General features: G+C 41.4%; 1 protein-coding gene across 2 annotated transcripts; it reads left to right on the top strand.

Annotated features, from left to right (window-relative positions):
• The first annotated feature begins 3,883 nt into the window (after positions 1 to 3,883).
• LOC135532663 (zinc finger protein 501-like) lies at positions 3,884 to 9,921 on the top strand. Of its 2 annotated transcripts, none has more exons than XM_064960138.1 (2): positions 3,884 to 4,372; positions 8,860 to 9,921. In XM_064960138.1, the coding sequence occupies exons 1-2, from the start codon at positions 4,138 to 4,140 to the stop codon at positions 9,648 to 9,650; spliced, it is 1,026 nt and encodes a 341-aa protein (XP_064816210.1). In that variant the 5' UTR covers positions 3,884 to 4,137; the 3' UTR covers positions 9,651 to 9,921. The 2 variants fall into 2 exon arrangements, with proteins under 2 accessions (XP_064816210.1, XP_064816204.1); XM_064960132.1 differs by having other exon boundaries at positions 8,857 to 9,921.
• The last annotated feature ends 324 nt before the right edge of the window (positions 9,922 to 10,245 follow it).

The following is a 10,245-nucleotide window of genomic DNA, read 5'->3' as shown; positions in this document are numbered from 1 at the left end:
GAAGACAGTGGAGTATTTGTAGTATGAGGGTGCCCTTGTTTACAGATTTAAAGGCTATCAAAACTGGTTAGATTGTAGGACTGCCTGTTAAGATCCCAGTTTGGGGACAAAGAATAAAAAGGAGCAGATTTCTGGGGAGCATGGTAGAAACAGTAGAGACTTATTTCTGGAGGGAGTCATTTTTAAAATTAGTAGTTCAAACTGTTTGGGTATGGACCTGGAAAGTATGACATTACTTTGCAGGCTATCTCTGCAGTAGACTGCAACTCCTTCCCCTTTGGCAGTTCTATCTTGACGGAAAATGTTATAGTTGGGTATGGAAATCTCAGAATTTTTGGTGGCCTTCCTGAGCCAGGATTCAGACACGGCAAGGACATCAGGATTAGCAGAGTGTGCTAAAGCAGTGAGTAAAACAAACTTAGGGAGGAGGCTTCTGATGTTGACAAGCATGAAACCAAGGCTTTTTCGATCACAGAAGTCAACAAATGAGGGTGCCTGGGGACATGCAGGGCCTGAGTTTACCTCCACATCACCCGCGGAACAGAGGAGGAGTAGTATGAGGGTGCGGCTAAAGGCTATCAAAACTGGTCGCCTAGAGCACAAAGAATAAAAGGAGCAGATTTCTGGGCATGGTAGAATATATTCAGGGCATAATGCGCAGACGGGTATGGTGGGGTGCGGGTACAATGGAGGTAAGCCCAGGCACTGGGTGATGATAAGAGAGGTTGTATCTCTGGACATGCTGGTTGTAATGGATGAGGTCAACGCATGTGTGGGAGGTGGGACAAAGGAGGTATCAGGGGTATGAAGAGTGGAACTAGGGGCTCCATTGTAAACTAAAACAATGATAACTAACCTGAACAACAGTATACAAGGCATATTGACATTTGAGAGAGACTTACAGCAAGGCATACAGTAATCGCATGTGTTAATTAGGAGAGCTAGCTACAACAGTAGGTGAGACAACAGCTAATCAGCTAGCACAACAACAGCAGGTAAAATGGCGTTGACAGAGAGGGTCGGATTAACTGCACACAGAGCCTGAGTGCGGCTTGGGCCGACAGATAAAAACATAAACAAGCAGAATGGAGTACCGTGATTAATGGACAGTCCAGCAGGCATCAGCTATGTAGCCAAGTGAACTTTTTGGCAACAATGCAAAATGTTATGTTTGGCGTAAAAGCAACACAGCCCATCACCCTGAACACTCTATCCCCACTGTCAAACATGGTGGTGGCAGCATCATGGTTTGGGCCTGCTTTTCTTCAGCAGGGACAGGGAAGATGGTTAAAATTGATGGGAAGATGGATGGAGCCAAATACAGGGCCATTCTGGAAGAAAACCTGATGGAGTCTGCAAAAGACCTGAGACTGGGACGGAGATTTGTCTTCCAACAAGACAATGATCCAAAACATAAAGCAAAATCTACAATGGAATGGTTCAAAAATAAACATATCCAGGTGTTAGAATGGCCAAGTCAAAGTCCAGACCTGAATCCAATCGAGAATCTGTGGAAAGAACTGAAAACTGCTGTTCACAAATGCTCTCCATCCAACCTCACTGAGCTCGAGCTGTTTTGCAAGGAGGAATGGGAAAAAATGTCAGTCTCTCGATGTGCAAAACTGATAGAGACATACCCCAAGCGACTTACAGCTGTAATCGCAGCAAAAGGTGGCGCTACAAAGTATTAACTTAAGGGGGCTGAATAATTTTGCACGCCCAATTTTTCAGTTTTTGATTTGTTAAAAAAGTTTGAAATATCCAATAAATGTCGTTCCACTTCATGATTGTGTCCCACTTGTTGTTGATTCTTCACAAAAAAATACAGTTTTATATCTTTATGTTTGAAGCCTGAAATGTGGCAAAAGGTCACAAAGTTCAAGGGGGCCGAATACTTTCGCAAGGCACTGTATATAAAAAAATGATGTATTGTTACACCATGTAGGAGCAGTATAGACCTAGTCTGTTCATTATATACATCTACATGATGTATTGCTACACCATGCAGGAGCAGTATAGACCTCGTCTGTTCATTATATACATCTACATGATGTATTGTTACACCATGTAGGAGCAGTATAGACCTAGTCTGTTCATTATATACATCTACATGATGTATTGTTACACCATGTAGGAGCAGTATAGACCGAGTCTGTTTATTATATGCATCTACATGATGTATTGTTACACCATACAGGAGTAGTATAGACCTCGTCTGTTCATTATATACAGTACCAGTCAAAGGTTTGGACACACCTACTCATTCAAGTTTTTATTTTATTATTTAAAACTATTTTCTACATTGTAGAACAATAGTGAAGATATCAAAACTAGGAAATAACACATATGGAAACATGTAGTAACCAAAAAAAAACAAATCAAAATATATTTTATATTTGAGATTCTTCCAAGTAGCTACCCTTTGCCTTGATTACAGCTTTGCACACTCTTCGCATTCTCTCAACCAGCTTCATGAGGTTGTCACCTGGAATGCATTTCAATTAACCAGTTTTCCTTTTTAAAAGTTAATATGTGGAATTTCAAGCTCTATGATGATACTGACTTTCATGAGGACAGCCACAGGAAAGGACCCAGAGTTACCTCTGTTGTGGTATGATGAAACTGACTTTCATGAGGACAGCCATAGAAAAGGACCCAGAGTTACCTCTGTTGCAGAGTATAAATTCATTAGAGTTACCAGCCTCAGAAATTGCAGCCCAAATAAATGCTTCACATAGTTCAAGTAACAGACACATCTCAACATCAACTGTTCAGAGGAGACTGAGTGAATCAGGCCTGCATGGTCAAATTGCTGCAAAGAAACCACTACTAAAGGACACCAATAAGAAGAAGAGACTTGCTTGGGTGAAGAAACACAAGCAATTGGTATTGGAACAGTGGAAATCTGTACTTTGGTCTGATGAGTCCAAATTTGAGACAGCCATGTCTTAGTAAGATGCATAGTAGGTGAACGGATGATCTCCGCATGTGTGGTTCCCACCGTGAAGCATGGAGGAGGTGTGATGGTGTGGGCGTGCTTTGCAGGTGACACTGTCAGTGATTTATTTAGAATTCAAGGCACAGTTAACCAGCATTGCTACCTCAGCAGTCTGCAGCGATATGCCATCCCATCTGGTTTGAGCTTAGTGGGACTATCATTTGTTTTTCAACAGGACAATGACGCCAAACACACCTTCAGGCTATGTAAGGGCTATTTGACCAAGAAGGAGATTGTTGGAATGCTGCATCAGATGACCTGGCATACACAATCCCCCAACCTCAACCCAATTGAGATGGTTTGGGATGAGTTGGACTGCAGAGTGAAGGAAGAGCAGCCAACAAGTGCTCAGCATATGTGGGAACTCCTTCAAGACTCTTGGAAAGGCATTCCTCATGAAGCTGGTTGAGAGAATGTGAAGAGTGTGCAAAGCTATAATCAAGGCAACTTTTTAAGAATCTCAAATATAAAATATATTTTGATTTGTTTAACACTTTTTTGGTAAATACATGTTTCCATATGTGTTATTTCATAGTTTTGATATCTTCACTATTATTCTACAAGAATAATAGAAAATAGTACAAATAAAAATAAAGAAAACTCCTTGAATGAGTAGGTGTGTCTGACCTGTACTGTACATTTACATGATTACACCATGTAGGAGAAGTTGCGTATTTTGACCAATCAGATATGAAAAATATCTGATTTGAAAATATCAAAAGACTAATTAGTGGGAAAAAAATGCAGAATTGGGCTGCCTGTGTTAACGCAAATGAAATAAATGAAAAATAATAACTGTGTTACCTACTCCAGTCAGCAGATGGCGATATGAGTTTTACAAGCAATGCTGCCGGAGTGTGACGTGACGTATAATCTAGTGGACGGGACACCTCTTCGACAACGACAGCTATTCAGTCACTTAGATAGCTTGCTTGCCAAAAAATACGAAAATCTTTGAGCTATTTAGGCGTTTTCGGTGTATATTAATCACTGTGTTTTAAACACACGTCTGTCGTATCTACTCGTTACCCATCCCAGCTTCATATTTACGTTGTCGGGTAGCTAACTGGTTCAATTAGCATTAGGCCAGTAGCTTATGCTAACTATCTAAGTTGGCTTTCTTAATAACATTCTGGACCATGAGCTCACTAAACTACTCTCCCCCTGTAAAAGAAGAGGACGTCTGCTGGACTGAGAAACAGGGTCTGTGGCTTAATATTGTCGTGAAAGAAGAGGAGGAAGAGAAGGACGTCACAGTGAAAGGCGATGAAGAAGCTTCCAGAGTGAAAGCTGAGGATCAGGAAGAGATTACTGTCACAATGAAAGAGGAGGACGAGGAAGGAGATTATGAGACTGGAGATCTGATTAACACCAGTGAGTAACGTTACCATCTTAAAAACAGGAGTACAAACTGCCAATTGTTGAACTGATGTGGATTTTTGAAGTGGCAATCCGTGATTCAGAAAACAACAACAAAATGGCTGCCATGACACTCGTTTTGGTGAACAGCAAAAGGTTGGGTGCTGGAGACACCGATATGTAACAACTGTCAAATCCATAAAATAGCTATGAATACAAGGACTAAGCATCCAAATAATAAAAATAATAGTTTAAGCAGGTTCTAAAACTATAACGTGTTTGTTTACAACTTTTTTAAAGCAAACTATCAGCCTAACTGACGTGTGAATTACAACACACCCTTCCGTTTTCTAACATGGCTACATGGCATATCTACTAAGGCGACTCGGTGCATCCAATGGCAATGTCCACGATAGGTATCGGGCCCCACAGTGGGAGTGTCATAATACCCATAAAACCTAGCGGTCAAGCAGGGAAATGCTTCCATTAGTTATTCCGCCATACATTTTCCCCATAGGGAATTTTAGAAATGCTTAAAATAAGTGCCATCTATTGTGTAGCCTTACCCTGGCGTGACGTTTTGATGACAGTTTAATGTTATCTCGGACAAGGTGACTTTTATCAATATATTCATCTTTATTTTACTCTCAAATTCGAAAATGCTAATCGACATTCTGCAAGACTAGAAATCCCTGCAAGATCCTGCACGTCCACTTACGAAAAAAAGTCTATTGGTCACATACATATGGTTAGCAGATGTTATTGTAGCAAAATGCTTGTGCTTCTAGTTCTGACAGTGCAGCAATATCTAACAATTTCACAACAAATACCTAATACACACACAAGTAAAGGAATAATGGACTATATAATGTTTACATACCCTACATTATTAATCTCATATGTATATACTGTACTCTATCATCTACTGCATCTTTATGTAATACATGTATCACTAGCCACTTTAAACTATGCCACTTTGTTTACATACCCTACATTACTCATCTCATATGTATATACTGTACTCGATACCATCTACTGTATCTTGCTTATGCCGTTCTGTACCATCACTCATTCATATATCTTTATGTACATATTATTTATCCCTTTACACTTGTGTGTATAAGGTAGTAGTTTTGGAATTGTTAGGTTAGATTACTCGTTGGTAATTACTGCATTGTCAGAACTAGAAGCACAAGCATTTCGCTACACACGCATTAATATCTGCTAACCATGTGTATGTGACAAATAAATTTGATTTGATTTTGAGAATATATAAATATATGGATGAGCGATGTCAGAGCGCATAGGCTAAGATGCAAAAGACTACAGAATACAGTATATACATATGAAATGAGTAATGCAAGATATGTAAACATTGAAAGTGGAATTATTATTATTATTATTTTTTTAAACATTTTTTTAACCAGGCAAGTAATTAATGTTTTTTTTTTTTTTAAATCTTATTTTCAATGACGGCCTAGGAACAGTGGGTTAACTGCCTGTTCAGGGGCAGAACGACAAATTTGTACCTTGTCAGCTCAGGGATTTGAACTTGCAACCTTCCGGTTACTAGTCCAACGCTCTAACCACTAGACTACCCTAAAGTGACAAATGTTCCACATTACAGTGGGCAATGATTTCAAGTCCGTATCTAGGCAGCAGCCTCTCCGTGCTCGTAATGTGTTAGTGATGGCCGTTTAACAGTCTGATGGCCTTGAGATGGAAGCTGGTTTTCAGTCTCTCGGTCCCAGCTTTGATGCACCTGTACTGACTTCACCTTCTGGATGGTAGCGGGGACAACAGGCAGTGGCAGGCAGTGGCTCGGGTGGTTGTTTTCCTTGATCTTTTTTGCCTTCCTGTGACATCGGGTGCTGTAGGACTTTTAGCGGAATTTTAGCGGACTTTTAATCATTCTAGTAGTTCTAGTTAAATAGTTAACACACATGGACACAGCAGTCTAAGGCACTGCATCTCAGTGCTAGAGGAGTCACTACAGTCCCTGGTTCGAATCCAGGCTGTATCACATCCGGCCTTGATTGGGAGTCCCATAAGGCGGCATACAATTGGCTCAGCGTTGTCCGGGTTTGGTAGGCCGCCATTGTAAATGAAATGTGTTCTTAACTGCCTTTCCTAGTTAAATAAAGGTTCAATTAATTAATTACAAAAAATATATACACTGCCCCAAAAAATAAAGGGAACATGTAAACAAACCAATGTAACTCCAAGTCAATCACACTTCTGTGAAATCAAACTGTCCACTTAGGAAGCAACACTAACTGACAATAAATTGCACATGCTGTTGTGCAAATGGAATAGACAACAGGTGGAAATTATAGGCAATTAGCAAGACACCCCCAATAAAGGAGTGGTTCTGCAGGTGATAACCACAGACCACTTCTCAGTTCCTATGCTTCCTGGCTGATGTTTTGGTCACTTTTGAATGCTGGCGGTGCGTTCACTCTAGTGGTAGCATAAGACGGAGTCTACAACCCACACAAGTGGCTCAGGTAGTGCAGCTCATCCAGGATGGTACATCAATGCGAGCTGTGGCAAGAAGGTTTGCTGTGTCTGTCAGCGTAGTGTCCAGAGCATGGAGGCGCTACCAGGAGACAGGCCAGTACATCAGGAGACGTGGAGGAGGCCGTAGGAGGGCAACAACACAGCAGCAGGACCGCTACCTCCGCCTTTTGTGCAAGGAGGAGCAGGAGGAGCACTGCCAGAGCCCTGCAAAATGACTTCCAGCAGGCCACAAATGTGCATAAGTCTGCTCAAACGGTCAGAAACAGACTCCATGAGGGTGGTATGAGGGCCCGACATCCTGCACGGTGTTGGGCTGTAAGCACAACCCCCACATGTGGACTTTTGGCATTTGCCACTGGTGCCCTGTGCTCTTCATAGATGAAAGCAGGTTCACACTGAGCACATGTGACAGACGTGACAGTCTGGAGACGCCGTGGAGAACGTTCTGCTGCCTGCAACATCCTCCAGCATGACCGGTTTGGCGGTGGGTCAGTGATGGTGTGGGGTGGCATTTCTTTGGGGGGCCGCACAGTGTGTGCTCGCCAGAGGTAACCTGACTGCCATTAGGTACCGAGATGAGATCCTCAGACCCCTTGTGAGACCATATGCTGGTGCGGTTGGCCCTGGGTTCCTCCTAATGCAAGACAATGCTAGACCTCATGTGGCTGGAGTGTGTCAGCAGTTCCTGCAAGAGGAAGGTATTGTTGCTATGGACTGGCCCGCCCGTTCCCCAGACCTGAATCTAATTGAGCACATCTGGGACATCATGTCTCGCTCCATCCACCAACGCCACGTTGCATCACAGACTGTCCAGGAGTTGGCGGATGCTTTAGTCCAGGTCTGGGAGGAGAACCCTCAGGAGACCATCCGCCACCTCATCAGGAGCATGCCCAGGCGTTGTAGAGGGGTCATACAGGCACGTGGAGGCCACACACACTACTGAGCCTCATTTTGACTTGTTTTAAGGACATTACATCAAAGTTGGATCAGCCTGTAGTGTGGTTTTCCACTTTTAATTTTGAGTGTGACTCCAAATCCAGACCTCCATGGGTTGATAAATTTGATTTCCATTGATTTTTGGGTGATTTTGTTGTCAGCACATTCAACTATGTAAAGAAAAAAGTATTTAATAAGAATATTTCATTCAGATCTAGGATGTGTTATTTTAGTGTTCCCCTTATTTTTTTTGAGCAGTGTATATTCATTCAACAGGTATTTCGCGTTCGTAAATTCATCAGTTATTCTGTGCTCTGGTAGTCAGACGAGAGTGCTCTGAAATTGGAGTAGATAGCCATAGTGAATTTGCAAACCCAAGAGATATATGCTAACTGGATAACAGTCGTTCTTGCTCGCTAACCAAATGACACCTGCATCTCTAGCTGTGTAGCCACCAAAAAACAATACGGAAAAAAACTTGGTCACTCACCCACTCCTCCAATGACATCACATCCTCCTGTCAGCTAGCTCGTGTTCAGCTCCATGTTTTTAGCTTGCTACCTAAATAGAAATGCTAGCCTATTAGCCACATTATGACTGCCTCGTGATCATTGCCCTTGCTAGTCTGATTGTATTGACATTCCCAGCCTTAGTTACATTTGTCTGTTTTTGTCCAAAATCTTGAGTCATTGAAACTGATACAGTGCATCCTGAATGGAGGCAGTAAACAATGTACCAAGCCAGCTGTAATTTACAACCTGAGAGCAATATTTTTTTGGACTACTAAGAAATGTATTGGTGAATTATATTATTCATGCATTGAACTGTAACCATCTATTCTGCCAACAATGCCTTAGTGTTTGTCATGGAATGTTGAGTCAAATATAACCTATTTTTAAAACCCTCTTATAAAGTTGGTTTCGTAGCATAAACTGGGAATTTTATAATTTTGACTGATTTATGATTGTCTTGTTTGTTTCATATCTGCAAATTAGTTAAAATGCGTTCAGTTCCACTGTAAATATACACTCTGTCTTTGACAGCAGAGAGACCAGACTCAGCAGAGGAACCAGAGCCAGAGACTTCCGAACCAGTAAGACGACATCACTGTTCCTACTGTGGAAAGAGCTTTAACCAGTTAGGGGACCTAAAGAAACATGAGAGGATACATACAGGAGAGAAGCCTCACAAATGCTCCCAGTGTGGACAGTGTTTTACCTGGTTACAGAATCTAAAACAACATCAAATAATACACACAGGCGAGAAGCCTTACCAATGCTCTCAGTGTGAAAAGGCTTTTACCCGGTTAGCACATCTGAAAGAACATAAAATAGTGCACACGGGAGAAAAACCTTTCCACTGCTCTCAGTGTGAAAAGCGATTTACCAAGTTAGGGATCCTAAAACAGCATGAGAAGACACACACAGAAGAAAAGCCCTACCATTGCTCCCAGTGTGGAAAAAGATTTTCCTTGGCAAAGTACCTGAAAGAGCATGAAAAAATACATACAGGAGAAAAACCTGGAGAGAAGCTTTTCCTCTGCTCCCTGTGCGGAAAGAGTTTTACCCAGTCAACCCACCTGAAATCCCACACAAGAACGCACACGGGGGAGAAGCCTTATCAATGCTCCGTTTGTGGAAAGAGTTTTTCTCAATCAAGTTGTCTGAAAAAACATAAGAGAATACACACCGGAGAGAAGCCTTACCACTGCTCCCTGTGCGGAAAGAATTTTAACCGGTTAGATTACCTGAAATCACATAACAGAACACACACAGTAGAGAAGCCTTTACACACAGTAGAGATGCCTTTAAACACAGGAGAGAAGTCATCATTGTAAATAAGATTTTTTTTTCTTAATTAACTTGCCTGGTAAAAAATATATTTTTTTTAAACATTAAAAAAATATATGAATATGAAGTGTATGTAGTTCTGTGATGTTCAGAATGAACCGTTTATATACTGTTTATGCCATTTTGATGAAAGTGTAGTTTGTATTTTTTAAATCTCAAAACATTGAATATGAAATACATTGGTTTGATTGTAGACTACCAATATGTCAGTTTGAATGTGTATGCTCTCTGCGATTACATGGTCATTTTTCAACTCCGGCTCTGTGTGTTGTGTGTGTCATTACTCGAGCACTCTCAAGTGCCATTTACCATTTGCTCTATTGTTTACATTTGCTTTCAATATGTATCTTACAGGCTTTAAGGGAATAGTATGGTCCTGTCAAGATAACAGACCAAGAAAACCAATAGTGCCACAAACAAAGGCACAATTGTCACAAAATGTTTGTCATTGCGGTTCTACAGTGGAAATGCACCTCTAGTTCCAACTTCTGAACAGCAACTTATGTCTCCTTTTATAAATATGGATGAATTGAGTGAGCACATCTCATGTTCCCCCTGTCTCTGGCACAGCCCATAGGCTCT

The sequence above is a fragment of the Oncorhynchus masou genome, chromosome 5, assembly GCF_036934945.1.
Source record: "Oncorhynchus masou masou isolate Uvic2021 chromosome 5, UVic_Omas_1.1, whole genome shotgun sequence".
Taxonomy (NCBI): domain Eukaryota; kingdom Metazoa; phylum Chordata; class Actinopteri; order Salmoniformes; family Salmonidae; genus Oncorhynchus; species Oncorhynchus masou.
The sequence above is the reverse complement of the archived record's forward strand: the minus strand, read 5'-3'. Positions and strand labels throughout refer to the sequence as shown.